This window comes from Carlito syrichta, unplaced genomic scaffold (assembly GCF_000164805.1).
Source record: "Carlito syrichta isolate Samal-C Ts95f unplaced genomic scaffold, Tarsius_syrichta-2.0.1 Scaffold315405, whole genome shotgun sequence".
NCBI lineage: Eukaryota > Metazoa > Chordata > Mammalia > Primates > Tarsiidae > Carlito > Carlito syrichta.
Window position 1 is genome coordinate 273,764 of NW_007259501.1, and position 18,704 is coordinate 292,467.

The 18,704-nt window shown below is 42.0% G+C and overlaps 1 protein-coding gene across 1 annotated transcript in view; it reads left to right on the plus strand.

Moving 5' to 3' along the window:
• The first annotated feature begins 13,182 nt into the window (after positions 1–13,182).
• GLI3 (GLI family zinc finger 3) overlaps positions 13,183–18,704 on the plus strand; it is a 272,082-nt gene continuing 266,560 nt past the window's right edge. The window contains 1 exon segment of the mRNA XM_021706299.1: positions 13,183–13,306. Coding sequence (XP_021561974.1) covers positions 13,183–13,306 — 124 coding nt within the window.

Consider the following 18,704-nt stretch of genomic DNA (forward strand, 5'->3'; position numbering starts at 1 on the left):
CGCTCCCGCGGCCGCGGCCGCGCCCCCAGGTCTAGAGCGGTCCCCATCGGGGGGACGGGATGGAACGAAAATGGCTGTCAAAAGGCGCCCAGATCTCGAGAAGCACCCGCGAGGCGTCGGCGCAGGGCTTCCATTCGCTCCCCCCTCCGTGAAGGTCCCCTTCCAAGTGTCCGGCCCGTCGGCCGTCCGGAGACGAGCTGGAGAATTTCACATCCCGCAGGGGGGACGAAGTTTGCGGCCGCCGCGACGGTGTCCCTCGCCTCCACCCCCACCCACAGGGTCAAAAGGAGCCGCGTGAGAGCCCCGCGCTCCGGGCGCCCTCCTTGGCGCTGTTGCGCGTTGGGCTCCCGCGCCGGGCGCGCAGGGCCTCGGGATGGGCGAAAGGGGGCGGGCGGCGCGGTGGGTGCGCGCCGCGACCGCCGCTGCGGGGCTTGCTCCGGCCCGGGCTTCACTTTGGAGGGTGGGGGTGTGGTGTGAGCGGATGGAGAGAGGCGCGCCTCCGTCGTCACAGAGGAAAAGTGAAAGTTGTACCATCTGTGTGTGATTTGGGATTCTCTTTTATTTCTTTTCCTTTCCAGGGGCAGTGCACGCACACACACACACAAAAGTAACCGTGGCCCTAGCAGTACTCATTTAAGAGGCCGCGTTTACACGGGGCAGAGTTGGGTATGAATCACTCCGCAGGGGACAGTTACTTTCTCGAGAAGCAGCGGGAAAATGGGCGGGAGGAGGTGGAGAGGGTGTAAATATTGACCCCAAACTTGGAGAGTTTGTGAAGCGTCTCTTAAGCAGATTGCCCGAAGCGGACGCGCCACTCCACACCCGGCCTTTTATCCTTCCTTGAACTTCGGGCCCGTGTCCCTGATTGCGCCTCCTTCAGTAGCATGCCATCCCGAGAGGCGCTGGACCCCAGGCTCCCCTCACTGACCCCGTGTGGAAAGAAGATTAAGGAGGTTTCCTCCGCCGCTGCTCCTCCTGCCCCCGACTTCTCATCTCCCCGGTGTAGACTGCCGAATAGACTCTGGCCTTGGGTACAGTGCTCATGGCCCTCTGCCAGTTTATATGTACATATATTTATGTAAAACATTTTCTCCCAGCTCTTTGCCAGCTGTTCCACATTTTCCAGCTGCCACTTCAGTTTGAAATGATGGACTGTCCGCGTCTTCAAGTAAAGCTCCCTTTAGTCAGAGGTATGGAGGACCAGCTCCTGTGCAAATACATGGCAGTGCCATTAGCCGGGCTCCTATTATTAGTTATGAAAAACACCTCCTGCTCTCCCTTTCCTCTCCTCCCTCTTTTCTCCAATTAGTCTTTCCAGGGCGCAATATATACACTTAGCTGAAAATTCCAAGTAATTAGGCCTTTCTCTCCTAAATGTGATTTTTGTACAGGATTTGGATGAGGCCGTTTTTTAGATCTCTGAAATGTGTGTCTGGTGGAAATAAATTAACTTTTAAAAATAAAAGAGTTCCAGCTTGAGTGCGTTGGGCATGGCTGGTGGGGGGCATGACTGGTGGGGGGCCTGTGCCATGGCCATCTGAAATGAGCTCATTTCTGTCTATTTAAGGCAGGAGCAATTCATCCACCCCACGCTACACTTTTTGTGTTGTTTGATGTCTTAGTATATTATAGACCGAAATCTACCAAGAATTGGCCTAAAGTATTAATTTTGAGTATTTATGTAATTGCTGGGTAATTTGAATAGGTGCCTTATTGATTGATTCCTATAATTATTTCATTTAGGTTTTAAATTAAAAATTAATAATAGTCTGACAGTTTCTTAATTACATGTGTCAAGATTATTTTGAAGGAGGAAAATGCTATGTTTTAAAATAGTGAGATAACCTCAAAATCTCTTCATTTTTCTAAAGCAGAACAGTATTTCAGTTGAGTGGCTATATTAAAGCAGTGGTGATTGGTTTTAACAATGTAAACTCTATGAAGTATCTAAAGAATTTGTTTATGTTGGGGAATATTGGTCTTAACAACCTGGTACACAAACACTTGGGCCAGTTAGACTATATTCAAACCTAAAGCAAACATGAAATAACATTTAAATTAGTTGTAATAGCATGCTTATACAGAGTAGAGAGTTTATTTTATACTAAAAGCTATTTAATTAGAAACTCCCTGCCTAAGGGGAGATCCTTTCAGGGTATGTAATTCTCAAAGTCAGCCTAGCCCAATGTGAGAGGTGTCTAGTGAAATTTCACACAAGCAGAAACACTTTAAAAGATATAGATTGTATTATTGTTAATAGGCTAGTAGGTCCAGCTCGGATGCCTACCACTTTCCTGTGCCTTTAACGTGCTTATGTTCCTTAGTTGAACCTTGGTATAAACACATTTCTATTGTATGCCTAATTTGCAAAGGACCACAGACAGAAATGAGAAAATTCAGTACTCATGAAAAATGGCTCTGTAGAGTTATTTCATTACTTATTTAATGAAGGGATTGTTAATTTATCAATTTGATGCCAAAGCCTAAAAGTTAGACTTTCCTTTGTTTCTCGGCTAGTGAAGTTTCCTTAATTACCTGCATGCTGTAGGGGTTTCAGACTTCCTCTCTGCTTAGCCATTTAGAGATCTTTCATTCTATGTAAGGTATCCTGCTTACTGAGATCTCCCTCTCCACTTTTTTTGAGGATGGAGTTCAGGAGCTTATGAAAGGAAACAATTTAATGATCATTGTTGCATGCACTCACTTATATGGAGACAGTGATGTACTAAGAAAAACCAGTCTTGAAGGAAAAGTGAATCAATGAGTCATGAAATCCTCAAGAAAACCTTAGTAATGGAATGTTAATGCTTTTAGACTATAGTAGATTATCTTAAAAGTCAGACTTTTCTTCTTTATGCAATTGTTGTAAATCCCTAGCTAAAGAATTCTTTGAAGGAGGTTTTAGATTTGCTGGCATTCATATTCTGAGTTCGGTGTGATTTGTTTTGGAAGATTCAAGAAATTTTCTGCCAACTTATATCATGAGAGGCAATTAAAATGCTGAAATGACTATAGAGGAAACATATAGAAATATATGTGTTAAACAAAAGATTTCACTCTAATAATGACTTAAGTTGTCTTTTCATTAAAGCCCAGTAGAAGATGTTGCCCTTCACTTAATGTTGTCATCTTTCTAGATGAAAATTGATCTGTTTCTAGTTTCAAAGCAAATAAAGGGAGACAGAATAAACAACAACAGGGCAGGGGTACTGCTGCAAACTTTTTCAAGTACTTTCAGTGTATTTTTCATCTTTACTTTTATTTGATGGGCCTGTGAAATAGAGCTGTAGACTGGTGAAGACTTTAAATGAAATTTCACACTTTGATGATTTTTTTTAAACTTTGATATATTGACAGCAAAAGGAGCTGCAAAGCTTTTATATAACTTGAGCAGTAACGCCAAGCAGCAGTCAAACGTCTCTATGCATTTGTGTTTAACTGCAGAAGAAAAACATGTCCATGGGCAGTAGAGGTTCTTATCAACCCCCTAATCCCAGATCCCAGCAAACCTTGAGGGCATGCCTCAGATCTTGCTGAAATCACTGTAGACTCTCACAGTTTGCAGATTAAATATGCTATGTGTTCCTGGCTCCAGCAACAGTTTTATGAGCTCACTAAGCTTCCTGTTTTAAGATCCTTTTCTTAAGTTTTTAGGAGCTGCTAAAGGCAATGCTGTCTGGAGCAAGTGGTACTTGTTAATTTAGAGACACTTTAGATATTTCATTCTCTTTTTTAAAATTGCCAAAATTATTATTTTTAAATCGAAAGGCTAGTTACTCAGAGGAGAACCATTTGAAAGAAACTGGATGTTAAATGTGTTTGGAAGTGCATTTGGTTACAAACTTTACATGGTGTCTCAATTGTTTTATGGCACGTTTTTCTTTTGCTGGCCCCTGAAAATTAGACTTTTTCCACTTGTAATGCTAAATGCACTGTATTTGAGGGCCAAATTTCTTAGCTACTCATTACCTCTGGGAATGTTTTTTGGTTGTTTTAAATGTGAAAGTGTTTTTTGTTCTGTGTGTGTATATTTCAACCCGACAAAATGTCTCAGAAAATCTATGGCCTCCTAAAGAAGCTGAATGAAAAAGCCATTACATAGTTAATAAGGTGGCTTTGGAACATTTCAGCCCCCTCCTGAAAGGCAATATTGTGTTGAGCTCCACATCTGCATCCGTGGTATCTAGAGTTGTGTCCTCATATAGGGTGCTTTTGCATTTTGCATAAGAGTCATCATTAAAAAAGAAAATACTTACATCATTGTCCAACAACATGTCATATAATTCCCAAGAGAACCTGAGCCAATTTTGTGCTTAAAGGTTATTCAATGAATGAAATTGTGAAAGCCCATTTGTCAAAGTACTGCATGGTTTCTGTTAGTTTTCAAGCCCCAAATTCATTGTCTGCCCAGGCCCAGCCATTAGTCATCAGTGTATTAGTGCTGCCTTCAGGCCATGCTGCCCAGCACTTCTTCACACCATTATAGCTTTGCAAGTGTACTCTGTCGACTTGTAGAATTACTGCTCTGATTTCCGCTTGGCTGGGTTTGAGGTAAGTCCCCTCCCTACCTCCTAGCTGACTGTAATCCTTGCTTTCTTTTAAAGCTCCTTTCCAGAGATTTAGGGGAAAACTTTCTTAAGGGCCATGTTGGCATCATACTGTGGTTTTGTTGTGGCATGCACTGTACATATAAATTGTACCTGCAGTAAATTGGATTGATTGCTGGCCTGAAACAGCTAGAGGGGCTTTTCTTTTCTTTACTTTTTTTTTTTTTGAGGGAGGGGGCGGCGAGTGGGGAGGTGACATAGGAGGACATTTTGACCACAAGCATTTGTTTGTGTGTTTGTGTCATTTTTATGCCATAAAGTTGAATTAATTAAGTAATGGGAAATAAGTACAATTTTCTTTAAATCTCTATTGGAATAACATCAGAATGCAGCTTGACTTTATATTTGCTTATTCCCATGTGGAAATTTTCAGCTTTTGCTACTTTGGCTTTTTCTAAACATTGCGTAAAACATCCAACAAGATTCAGAGTACTTTACGTTTTCACCTCTTTTAATAAAAAAGAGACTGAAAACTCACCATATAGGTGAAAGATAAGGTTCAAATTGCAGTAATGAAGGAGTGAGGCAGTTAAACCCTACTGTTGGTTTCATTTCGCCATATTTTTTAAAAGAATAATTCAATCTGAAGAAAGTTATCAGCGTGTAGAGAAACCTCATCCAGCAGCTTAAGAATGAAGCCCTCGTGACTATGATGTATGGAAACCTAGAATCCAGTGACCACACGTGTGGTTCAGGCCCTGCCCCTCCAGGACAGTGTCTGCTGTTTGAACTGTGGACACTAAAATGAAACTCCACACCAAAGAGTTTCACTGAGAGGGTATGTAGTTTGTTGTAGGTTGGATTGGCAGCTTTGTACAAGCAAGGGGGGGAAGGGAACAAGACAATTGAAGAATTGTCTGTGAATAAGCAAAATTTATAGGATAAGCGGACCATGGGATAATTTTTACTAAATAAGCCTTAATTAAAAATCTTTAAAATTTTAAAGACATTGCTTTTAAAATCGCAGTTAAGATTCAAGACTCAAACGTTTAAAAATTGGGAGTATCAAATATAGCAAATAGTACCTCACAAAAAAGGTTCAGTGCCGTTGGGATGTCTATAATAGCTGGTTCTTAACATGCAACAGGTTTTTGTTCTAATATTGTGATGGTTTTAAAGTAAATTACTATTCATAGACCACATACTCTACCCTCTTTTGCTTTACTATAAAGACATGCCCAATTTTAGGAACTCAAAGCTATGTAAGGTTTTCTTTTGAAAATGTGTAAAAACTTTTAATTCCTATAAGCGTAAGTGAAGTGAGACAAGGGACACATTTGATCAGTCATGATGATTTTGTGATATATATTGATTTAAGAGGAATACAGTTTTCATGAGCTTAGCTGATCTGTAGACTGATAACTGACTTACAGATCTCCTTTTCTGTCTGAGAAGGATTGTATCCAGCTAACCTGCAGAAAGTGGGGGTGCCAGTTGCTCCATGTGATTTCTCATTCTTTAATGCACCTGCTTTGCAGGTTGCTTCCTGCAGTGCCTAATCAAGGCACAAGGGACTCCTGTTTTATAGTTTTGCAGAACTCAAAAATAGCAATGAGTATTAAATAGAGACCTCATACTCCCCTCAAATGTTTCTCATCAAATAACTTCTGGCAGCAAAGAGAAAGTAGCTGATAATCTTTTCTTTTAAATACATGTGGCAGAAAGGTAATAATGGCACAGAAAAATGTGGTTTTAACTGTAATAACAATGATTACTTTCGTGTCAAATAAACAGACCAGGGGTGGAAGCTAAATATATGGATTTCTTAAAAGTTTAGATGTAGTTAATTTACTAAAACCAAATTCACTTACTCCATAGCTAGCTCTGCAATTATTTCCCCTTAGAGTAATTCGATTTTGAGATGTCTGTCATGAAAACTGCTTATCTGCGATTAGGAGCATCAGAAATGTAGGAAAGAAAGATTGAAAACAAAGGCAGCAGATTTGAGAAAACCTCTGGGCTACCAATGGCAACTTAGGCAGATAGGTTTCTTATTTGCAGTTAAGGCTTTAGGCTTTCTTGATTATGGGGGAAAAATCACATATAAAGGTAAAATAATTATACATGAAAAAACACTCTAGTTAAAAATTCATGAAGATTTCAGTTAAGAACTTAGGCAGTTGGGCTTTTCTTCTTGGAAGAAAAAGGAAAGCAGTTCAGACAGGGCAGAGAGAGGGAGCCTTAGAAATCTTGGGAACTGTTGGTGTGTCACAGAGGTTATGCATATCTAATTGATTTTCAGTTCAGAAAGATATTTTGAACACAAGGAAACATCCACCACATTACAAACCTGCAAGAGGTTTTCTAAAGTGCATGATTACATAAAATCAACATTAGTTTGTGCTTCATGATTTTGTTTAAAAAAAAAACTTTCTTCCCAAAGGATTTATTTATTTGGGAAATGAGTTATTTAATAGCTACAGGGAGCTATATCTCTTTAATAGGAATTTTACCTCAATGTCACTCCACGAGTAGCATCTTGAAGTAGCAGTTGATCTACTAGTCATAAAACTCTGAGAGCAATGTCATTCTACAGTGATACAGGACAGGATGCCTAAGAAATCCTTAAACAGGCTGGTTTCTTCTGGATATTTAAAACATTAGCACATTAGAGAGATTATTCAGTTTGTCAATCTCTAGTCAGGTGTAAATACATGTAATTTCTCTGAAGAAAGCTTTCTTCCACTGGAGCAATCTAAGTACACAGATTAATTTCTCACTTAAGGCCTAATCGTGAATAGCACTGCCTTGCCTACTGGAATGCCTTCTGTTTCTGATCTCTCATTGCCAGTAGCTGTTTTAACCTATCAGAAACTGATGGGGTTATCATTAACCACGCTTTTGACTTTGTTTTATTTTTTATTTATTTTAAAGGTGTGGAGTACAAGTCAGGATTGGGTACATAAGTGGTCTAGATACAGGTCTGACTTTGTTTTAAATCTTTAAATGCATGGAGAAAAAAAAATCAAAGAGAGCTATTGCCCAAGTTCAGACAACTTCAGAGTAAACCAGCTGGATTAGGGAAATATATGAATTGGTCTGCTGTTCAGAGAGGATGCAGTATCAGTTTATCACTGCTGCTTCATTTCACCCAAATTAGAAAGTCGTTTCATTAGATTCAAATATTATCTTAAAAGTTGGCTTTAACATTGGTACTTTCTTTTTAAACATTTAAGTGTTTAAGTTTGGGGGGGGGGGGTGCGCGTAGGTTTCACTGCAGAGACCTGTAAGGGGAAAGGCTGATTTTTGCACACTTTCCCAGAGTTGTGGGTTTTTCATGCTCACTCTTCACTACTTGAAGCCTCTGGTGGGTAAGGTTGAACTTTGAGACACTACTCAGGGCCTCCCTGGAGAGACGACGTGGTGATGTGTCTGTGTCTTAACCATTCACAGCACCTCACTCTATTTATGGCAGCTAATGAAGAAAAACATTCGGAGGCCAGCTTGATAGACATTGAATTAGAAGTTCTGTGAGTGGAGCACACACCCACCGGTCTTTGTGAAGACTTTTCGAGTGATTCTCCCAATGTTTTATTACAATGCGACACACAGGGTGTTGCAAAAGTACCTGGAAAGTTGCACCTCCCTGAATTCAGCTGGTTTAAACAGCTGTGTGAACGCAACGACGGACGGCCTCCCCTAAAGCGTCTGCTGGGAATTTTGTTGGGCCAACTGTAGGGAGGGTTTGCAGAAGTCGATGGATATCCCCGAGGGGCAGGGGGACCCGTCTGAGGCAGACTGGTGGGGTTGGAGAGAGCCTGGCGGGCTCCGCCGGCGCTGGAGGCCCCCCCCCCACACCCCGCCTCCGGCCCCCTCTCCCCCCACCCCCGCCAACCCCAGTCGGGTGTTTCCCGTTCCCGCCGCCCGGCTGGTGGGGATACATTGTCTCCCCAAAGGCCTTCAGGAATGCGGATCAAAGCGGGGCCTGGGAGCATCCCCCTGCCCGCAGATACCCAGGGCTATTGCTGAGAAATTCATCGTGCACAGTTTGCCGGCCCGCTGATTGGGGCGCGCCGGGGCGGGAGGCTCGCAGCGTGGACTTCCCTGCGCTGATGTAATGATGATGGATGGGGCGACGCGGCTCTACCCACGGCGCTGGCGGGCCCAGGCGCCCGCGCCTGACCCGCCGCCCGCCGGGACCTCGAGCCGGGGACCTGGCCCGGCGCGGGGAAAGGCGCTGAGACGCACAACGTCCGTTGCCACCCTCCGAGGAAACCAGGACCCGAAGGGGACCCGGCAATTGGCCATAAGCACATAGACCTGATCGACGATTATCGTCATCGATGGGTCTCGCCGTTGTAACGATGAAAGTTACTGTTTGGGGCTCCCCCTCCCTTGCAGCTCTCCGTGGCGACTCTAAAGAGGACAACTTTGAGGCTTTGTGTGTGTGCAAGTGCTGTTCCACATGTAGGTTCCCAGCAGAATTCTCCAATGTGGTCAACGCTGCCGCTTTTCCCTTCCTCACTTTCAAATGCAGACGTGCGATGCAGCATCCCAGGCCAATAGCTCCAGGAAGCTTTAAATGCCTTGTTTTTGTAAGAAGTTGACGCAAGTTCAGACTTATAATTTAGAAAGAAAAGACCCACCTGCAGGCAGGTTGCTAGTAGGAGACGGATTAGATTTAAAATAGGGTCTGGATTTAATTGTGTCATGGGTTTTGGCCTCGGGGAAATCACAAAAGGTTCAGGGATAGTTAAATGGGAAAAAGCCTTGACTGTTTGCTTTCAGGAAGGAATGTTTATCCCTTCTTTTACCTATGAAACTTCAGGCTTTAGGAGGCATATACTGTTAGAGTTGTTTTCCTTGGTTGCAGTTTTTTTTTTTTTTTTTTCTTCTTCCTGTACTCAAGCTGCTGGGACTCAAGCATCAGCTACAAACACTTTTTTTTAAAGTATGAAAAGTCAAGGGGCATGCCAGCAAATCTTGCATGTAATGTTTCAGTAGTGAAAGGGATTGAAGGAGAACAGTGTGCAGTTGCAAGCAAGGAAACCATAAATAGGAAAAAGACTTATTTCGTTCACATCTGAAAAACAGTGGCATGTTTTCCTCAAGGAAAAGTCTTTGAAGTGAATTAGAAGTTAAAATTTCCCCTTGATGCTTAAGCTCTAAATATATTATGCTGTATCATTTAAGAAACTTTAGGTTTTTTGAAAGTAGTACTGTGTAGCAGCTGCCCCAGTTGTGTTTCAGGATTGCATCAGGAATTTCTGCTGGCCACTTCTATACCTAATGCTTTAAAAGGGATCAGCTCAGGACTGAGTCTCTAGAGTCCGCTCGCTATTCCGTAAAAAATTCACCACCCCAGCGGGAAAGCAGCCACCCTTTTCTCCTCATGGGCTCTTCCCTCATGGTTTGATGAGGTGTGGGCTCCTAGAATGTTAAAACTCTCTCCTTTATAACTGACAGGGACAAAGTTGTAAAATAAGCTGATATAATTTATAGGAATGTACAGGAAGCAGATGTCTGCCTTGGCAAGTTGCCATCTTTATAGCCCCGTTCCAAGCATAAACCACACTTTTAAATAATTAGTTACTAACTAATGAGATCCAAAAATAAGTTGTCAAAATAGAAGAAGGGGGTAGATTCTTGAGTGACCAAGGGCCTGTTTTTTAAAAACTCATTTCAGGCGAGAGTAGGAATTAGTATTCTCTAAGCCCATTAATTAGTGCGATTTCAGTCAGTGCCTGGAGCTTTACCCTCTGCTCATGGAGCCCCTCTCTACGATGATGAGTATTGGGAGGATTTTATTGTTTTGTTAAAACGAAGTCCTTTGCCTTAGGGGAAAAAGCAACAGCTCCAAAAAAACCAAGTTTGTCAAGGAATTTGGGGGACTTGTCTCCCGACTCTTAGTAATTAGCTCCCTCTAATAAAGAAGAAACTTTGAGTTCTTGTTAGGGATCCCATCCTTTCGTGTAGCTTTCTGGACCACTTGCATGTTTTAGTGTGTGGTTTCGACTAAGTAGACCCTTTACCCAAATTTAGCCGATAAAACTGTGTGTGTTTTTTGAAGGCAACAACTATAGTATTGTAAATGCCTGTGCGTCACAAATGGTTAAGAATGGAGTGTTTGGATTAATTAAATATTCCTGCCCAAGATCTTAGTTTTTATGTAGCTTGCCAGTTTTCAAAGAAACACTATGAAAACAAATGTATGTAGCTAAACCAACGACGAGTGAAGTTCAAGACACTGCAGAATCATGGAAGTCACAGGGCCATCAATGAGATCATTTATGTACTCAGTAAACATCCTTAGATGTAGTAGGTGTTGTGAAGAAGGTAGGAGTTTAGTCTTCATGGAGCTTACCGTTTGGAGCAGGGAGATGGACAGCACAGACTTTTCCAGATGAAGGAGCGTGTTCATTATCATTGTGATCCCTGCTGGGATCGGCTTGTATAGGCAGTTGGAATTCAGTACTCTGAGGTGCAGTTCATTCATTAGTTCATTCAGTCAGCAAAGACTTCAATGAGTACCTACTGCACTGGGTGTACAGCACTGAGCAAAATAAGCTTGCAGAAGAGTTCATTGGGAAGCTTGAGTGGGCCTGACAGTTAGTAGTGCTTGCTAAAATAAAAGTCCTAGGATGCCACCCGCCAGGACAAACGCATTGCATCAGGGATTGGCCGGATTCTGAATGCTTAGCAAGCACAGTAGAAACACTGAGACAAATGGTTTCTGGAGCAAGCAAGAAACAGTGATGCAGATTGGATTGAATTGTTCTTGTGGCATACTTTAAAGGTGATATTTAAATTAATTTGGGGAGAACATTGAAAAAAGGGTCATTCTGAGTTTGCTAGAGCTAGCAGGGTCTGTCGAACATTTTCTCCTTTAAGTGTTCTTTATGCAGATTCATAGAAGCTTGGAAGGTGTGTGATCCCTTGGAAATTAAATGCACACTTTTATGTTTAAGGCTATTTTCTGAGGGAGAAGGTCTTTAACTTTTAACATGTCCTTAAGGAGCTTGTGCCCCTTCCCTCCAAAGAAAAAGATCAGATCCCACTGCCTGATTTAGTCACTTGACAAATGAGACCAACTAGGGCTCAGCAATAGGTTGCCTGTGGTGGACAGCTCCAGGGGGCGCCATCCAGGTAGCCTTGCCCTGGGGTCTTGGGGTTGCCCTGGGAAGGGAAGTCCCAGCCCCTTCCCCGTTGTACTTCCTCAGTGTCTTTTGAGGAGTGTTTCTGAATTTGGAGTGGCTCTTACAATAGATATGTAAATTTTACTTAATGCTTCTTTTTTCTTTCTTATTCTACAAAAACTGTTCTTAAATATCTTGTGCGTTTTACAATGAATGACACTGGATAATCTCGGAAAAGAAATGGAAGTTAGTGGAAGAACTGGTGCTACAATGCCGTTCGGCCTTTGGTTCTTACGCTTGCTAGTTTCTTGAATTCCAGATTAAGGGGAATTTATCATGCAATGAAGAGTTTGCAGTTCCCTTGCAAATATGAGTTCAAGATGACTAAGAATATTTCATCTGGCATTTCAGCTTTTTTAGTGGGTTAAGCGGTTGCTTATTTCGTTTCACTAATCGAAACGAAATAATTGGACATGGTGGTGTCCACTAAATGTAGGAAAATAAGCAGATGACTAGACCTATGAAATTCCCTCCATGAGTGTTGCAATCTAGAGAGCTTGAACAAAACATGCTAGAGAGGGTACTTGTCATCTTTCCTTGTATTCTCAGTAGGTGTAGAACATGACTGCCAAAAAGAACATGAACCAAATAGAGTGAAAATTGGTGAATGATGAGTTAGGGCGATTACACATGAATGAAGCTAGTGACAGACAGACTACTGAACTAGCCTTGAGCTGAGTTTTAATATTTCCTAAGTGAGCCCGGTCTTTGCTATCAGAGATCTTTTGACTTTTCTTTGTGGGATCGAGGGCATATTCTTCTACTCTATTACCTTTGTTTTAAAACTGTGACTCAAATGAATTGAAATGTTCTCATATTTTAAGAAAACATTAAGACTGTGATTTGCCTGATCGAATTAGGATTATCCAGCATATTACAATTCAGATATCTTAGTGGAAAGAGGCAGAAATCACGGACTGCATTGAGTGCCATCTTATTCAGAACTTTTGAGTAGGCCTTGGAAATTAGAAGTTGTTGGACACTTTTAAAAACATCTAATTAATAATTTAAAACCCTCCCCTGCTTTGGAAGTTGTCTGAATGTCTCTTATAAAGTTGACCACCTGAAGAGACATGTGTAGGCGTAACTTAGAGCAATGAGACACTTGGGTTTCACACTATGTTCACAGTTGAAAACTGAAATGTTTAGACAATTTTATAACAAACGTCCTGCATTTTGGACATTAGCCTCTGTTCTCCTTTTGCATGTGTAGAAGGAATTTGACTGGCTTGTCCGATTTTGAGACACTTTTGCCAGAAAGCCAGTGGAGAAATGTTGTCCACATTTTGAATTTGCTGAAGCTCTAGGCTTTTCTCAGGCAACAGGCAAAGGGAACTTTTGAGTGAGATTTTTTTTTCTCCCCATTTTTGGAAGTTGATGGCGCTGTTGTTTTCTCAGGCGTTCCTGGTGGAAGAGAGCTGAAGTAATGAGAAGACATCATGGAGGCCCAGTCCCACAGCTCCACGACCACTGAGAAGAAGAAAGTGGAGAATTCCATAGGGAAGTGCTCCTCTCGAACAGATGTAAGCGAGAAAGCTGTCGCCTCCAGCACCACTTCGAATGGTGAGCAGCCACAGGGATTACCAGCGGCCAAGCCAGCAGTCGTTTTTATGTTCTCTGCATTCCTTGTGAATTGAGCATTTGCACCTGGACCGGTGTTTGTTCTAGGAGAGGCTAAGGAAAGCACGTGGGGTGTGGGGGAGGGCGTGGAATGGGCAGGCTTTAGTAATTACTATTTTGGCACTAAGTGTATACGTTTACTTCCAAACTTTCTCATTTAAGATGTAAATGTGATAGGTTATTTATTATAGGAAGTTCCTGTTTTGGCATTTTGGAAATCATCTTGATTAGTCTGGCAAGAGCTCAAAATGCATTGTGTTTCATATGGAAAGCCTATGCTAGTTGGAATAATGTTATTACAAAAGACACAAAAGTTGTCTTGTCAAGGTTAGTGGCAGGATCTCTGCCCTCCCCAATTTTTAGTAGTCTACACTAAAGGAATTCTAAAACTTTTTGATGGTTGGACCTCAAGGTAAGGTTACTATCTGAGATGCAGGTTTTGTTTTTGGCTTGTAAAAATTTAATTTATGTAAGCGTGTTCGGAGATAATATAGTGCCACCGTTTCTGTAGGCTATATTTTAAAATTTGAAGCAAAGTGTTGAGTGGCATTTTAGTTTAAGCATGGAGGGAGCATTGAAAATAAATTCCAGAACTTCCTCTGGTAAAAACAGACAGAATAAGTTAGGTGAATGGTAACCTTCATTTCCTGCCTCGGGGTAGGCCATTAATGCCTTCACTTTTTTAGATTTCATAGCCATTCCTGGCCTCCCTGAATTTCACTCTTCACTTTTCCACGTGCCCTGAGGAAGAATGAGCCAGCCCATTCTTCTAGTTCCTGAACACTGCTTATGCCTATCTGAGCACTCTGATTTGTGTGAGCCAACCTGCTACTCTACTCTCTGTGTGCTTATTTTTTCTGTATTCCAAGACAGATTTCACTAGACTGTCTCAGTTTTTAATATCCTATTGGAGAGTCAGAATCTGCGTTGGAAGGTCGTTGCTGCCCAGAACCCTGGGCTCGGAGTGTAGGTGTTCCTGAGTAGCCTGGCCGCAACTCTCTGGGCCTATCTGTGTCTGCTGAGAGCCTGCGTGTGTCACCTCACTTCACCCAGCATCATGAGTGTGCATTGCTGCCTGTGAAACCTGCTGCCTAATAAGTCCAGTTTTGAATTGATCCTTAGGGAGAGATATTTATGTCTGAGTTAAAATAATGAATTTACTTTACACCTATGTGAAAATATATCTATATTTCTCCCCTTACCGGTGGTATTTAAAGCCTGGACTGGAGCTTATTTTAATTGAGCCAGGATATTTGCATTCTTCTCATATTTCTCCTGAAAAACATGTTACCCTTGTTTCTTGTTCATGGAGTTTGTAAAAATTGGGCAAATTATTGTTTCAGAAGTAGAATTAGTGCATGCCATGTTGGCTAGTTGGTTATTTGAATAGTGGTTTTGTAAGAATAAATGTTTTGTGTGTGTATGATGCTTCAGGAAACATTGACTTTCAGTTTTCTTTATAGCTTGTGTGAGTGTGGGTGAGTTTGTGAGTATGTGTGTAGATGTGTTTGAGTTTGTGAGGGATTGAGTGTGTGTGAGAGTGCAAGTGAGCATGAATATGGGTGTCTGTGAGTGTGGGTGGGGGTGCAGGTGAGCATGTGAGGGTGTGGGCGTGAGTGTGAGTGTGGGTGAGCATGAGTGTCGGTGTGTGATGTGGGTGAGTGTGGGTATTGAGTGTGGGTAAGTGTATAGGTTAGTGTGAGTGAATGTATATGTGGGTGAGTGTGTGTGTGTGTGAGTGTGTGAGTTCGGGTGAGCATGAGTGTGTGTGAGTCTGGGTGAGACATGGGTGAGTGTGGATGTGTGCGTGTGAGTGTGTGTGAAGGTGTAGGTAAGTGTGTGTGACGTGTGAGTGTGAGAGTGCAAGTGAGCATGAGTGTGGGTGAATGTGAATGTGTGTGTGTGATGTGAGTGAGTCTGTGGGGGTGTGTGTGTGAGGGTATAGGTGAATGTGAGTATGTGGGTGACCATGGATGAGTGTGTATGTGGCGTGAGTGTGTATGGTGTGGGTGAGTGTGTAAGTGTGTGTGAACATGAGTGTGAGAACAGGAGAGACAAAGGGCAGCTTGATAGAAGAAGTTTCCACGCCCCATGGAGCCTGTGGAAGCACCTGTTGTGTTGGTGAGTCCCGGCAGGAATACACAGTACTCCATTCTTAGGAAATGCTGCTATTTCTGCCACTCTCACACCTGGACAGATGATCAGGTTTTCCGAAGTGGCTCTATTTGTCTTGAGCCTCTCTAAGGCCTAAGGTTTCCCTCAAGGACCTCTTGAGGCTGACCAGGAAAAGAATTGGCCTGCCTAGCCCTATGGCAGCCAGGAAGCCACGAGAGAAAACTGGCCAGAGAGGGAGCAGGCGTGATTTACAAAAGTTAGTGGTATCATTTGAAATAATCACAGATCTGTTTGCTTAACCACACTCCACTGGCTTCCTGCCCTGATCAGCCTGTGACCCTGAAGTTTACATTTCTTCCTAAATGTGTATGAATCTTGTCCTGTTTGGGGGCAGACGCTCATTGGTCAGATTTGTGGGGTGCGTGTCTGAATGTAGCTGTCCTAGAAATCCTGAGAGAGCTGACCATTTTTTCAGTGTTCTTGTTTCTTCTGAGGGGTGTGCTGCTTTTTATTTTGGGACAACACAGAGACCCAATCAAATGAAAGGAAAACAGAAGTGGTGTTTTTTAAACATGAATTGCAACAAGCAGATTTCAGGAAAATGAGCAAACAAATTTAAAGATGGAAAAAATAAAAGAAAGAAAAATAAATCTTTTTCTTTGTTTATGTGGATACTAATAGTCACAGTGATCTTTTTTTCAGAGTACTATACAGTTTTCATCTAACTAGTTTAGAGTTTCTTCACAGTCCTAGGATTATACTGAGGGTGTGGATTGCTGGAACTGCAGGGCCCCTTTGTGCTGCAACCGGGTTGCATGCTCCCCTCTGCACTCAGCCCTGGTCACAAGGACTAGTGTGTGGGTTTTGGACCCAGGCCCTTTTTGGGTTGAGAGCTTGTGGGGGTGCAGGCTTTTCAAGGTTGGAGCACCATGTACATATTGGCTGGTAGCTACTCTATCCAGAGCCCCCATTCTAACATTCATTCGTCTGGTCTATTCTTGTGTCTCTCTGTCTTCCTGTTTTTTCTCTTTCTCTACAGACATTTCAGAAACGCTTGGATACCTGCAGAGAGGCTATTCACAAAAAACAAACAAAAACCCAGAATATTTTGGGTGCTGTAACAGATAGTACTTGATGGTTACTGTTTCCAGAGGAATTCTAATGCTTTCTTTGCAAAACTCTGAAATTCATATTTGTAAGTGAACAGTTATTTCAAAACGAGTTCAGTCTCAAAAGTCAAATGAATATACTATATGCGTTTTACTCTTCCATTCACTATTTCATGATTAAAATCAAACAGGCAAAAAAGTTTTGTTGCTGGCTAAGTTATTGGTGAGGTTGACTTAATTAACTTTTCCAGCCATTCTGTGGTGCAATTTGTTCTTGATGGGGAGCTTCCCAGCCAAACCACTCACATTCCACTGCATGTCCTTACAGATCTGTTTTCGTACTTTTCTCAGCGGAGTATCTGCTCCTAGAATAACATTCATATAGAGTTTTGTTTAAACATACAGAGACACACAACCAAAATGTATAGTTTAGAAAACTTGAACAGTTTTTAAAATAAGCATTTGCCACTTAACACTGAAATTTAAAGCAACACAAATAAAAAACTGTGTCCTGGATCTTGAATGAAAAAAGAGACAAGTCAATTTGAATTTCGTGACATTTAAGAGTCTGTGTTAATATATACGGACTTCAGTTGTCTTTACACAGGAACCACAAAGTGCCCGTGGTTTTGTGTGCCCGTAGTTTGATTTTAATTTTTGGTTTTATTGTTGAAATGTAAATGACAAAGGAGATGACATTTAATTTTATGAGTTTTTTTTTTTTTTTTTTTGAGTTGGAGTCTCACTCTGTCGCCCAGACTGGAGTGCAGTGGCCGCTCCCGGCCACCGCAGCCTCGACCTGCTGAGCTCCGGCAATCCTTCCTCCTCAGCTTTCCGAGTAGCCAGAATTACAGGTGCGCGCTACCACGCCCGGCTAATTTTTTGATATATTGTAGAGATGAGGTCTCGTCTGCCCAGGCGGGTCTCGAACCCACGGGCTCAGGCAATCCACTCACTTCAGCCTCCCAAAGGCGCGGGATTACAGGCTGAGCCACCGAGCCCGGCTTATGAGTTATTTTTAAAGTACAGTTGTGATTTCAGTGATTATATTTGGCATCTAACATGGTGGTTTTTGAATATCAAGTGTGCATCCAGATATTAGGTGTCCTTGTTGACTTAAAAATATCCAAGTCTGTTAATATGCAAACACTGTAAGTAAAATGCCTTATTAGTGTGTTTGTTTTTGATATGGATTTATTTCATCCTAAGCTACATATTGTGTTTTCTAAATAATAAGCCTTTAAATCTAGATCTTCCAGTGTTTTATGTATTCATTATCCTATAAAATTTCCTTCAGTGACTTGCAAATACTGATTTTCCAGTTTGAAGTGTTTTGCCCCATTTTAGGCTCATGACTTTTTTTCAAAGGAGTAATATGATTGTTTTTATTAATCTACTGCTCTGCTTTAAAAAAAAAAAGAGACAAATGACAAATGTATGTAGGCTGTGGTCAGGGATCTGTTCTGGGATCTGATAGTATTGGGAACATACCTTAAAAGTGATAGAAAGCAGAAATTATTACACTAATGACGATGCAATGTGAAACAAAAGTTGATAGATTAATAATGCTGAGGAAGTTCCCTGTTCACTTTGATTCTTTCAAAAAGGAAGAACTTGATTCTCTGTTGAGAAAAAAAATTATTCAAGTTTTGTAAGGGGGAAGGTGTTGTGGTATGCAGATACCTAAGGAGATACTTTCTTTTTTGCTTTAGCTTGTGGCTACTTCATAGCCTTGTGATTTTCTTTTCTTTTCTTTTCTTTTTTTGAGTTGGAGTCTCACTCTGTCACCCAGACTGGAGTGCAGTGGCTGCTCCCGGCCACTGCAGCTTCGACCTGCTGGACTCCGGCGATCCTTCCGCCTCAGCCTTCTAAGTAGCTGGAACTACAGGTGTGCATTACCACACCCAGCTAATTTTTGATTTATTGTAGAGATGAGGTCTTGTCAGGTTGCCCAGGTGGGTCTCGAACCTATGGACTCAGGCAATCCACTCACCGCAGCCTCCCAAAGCACAGTATTACAGGCTGAGCCACCGAGCCCGGCTTGATTTTCTTTTAAACTGTCCATTGCATGGGTGTTAATTGTGATGTCTGTTGGTCTCCTGGTTGGCAGCAAGATG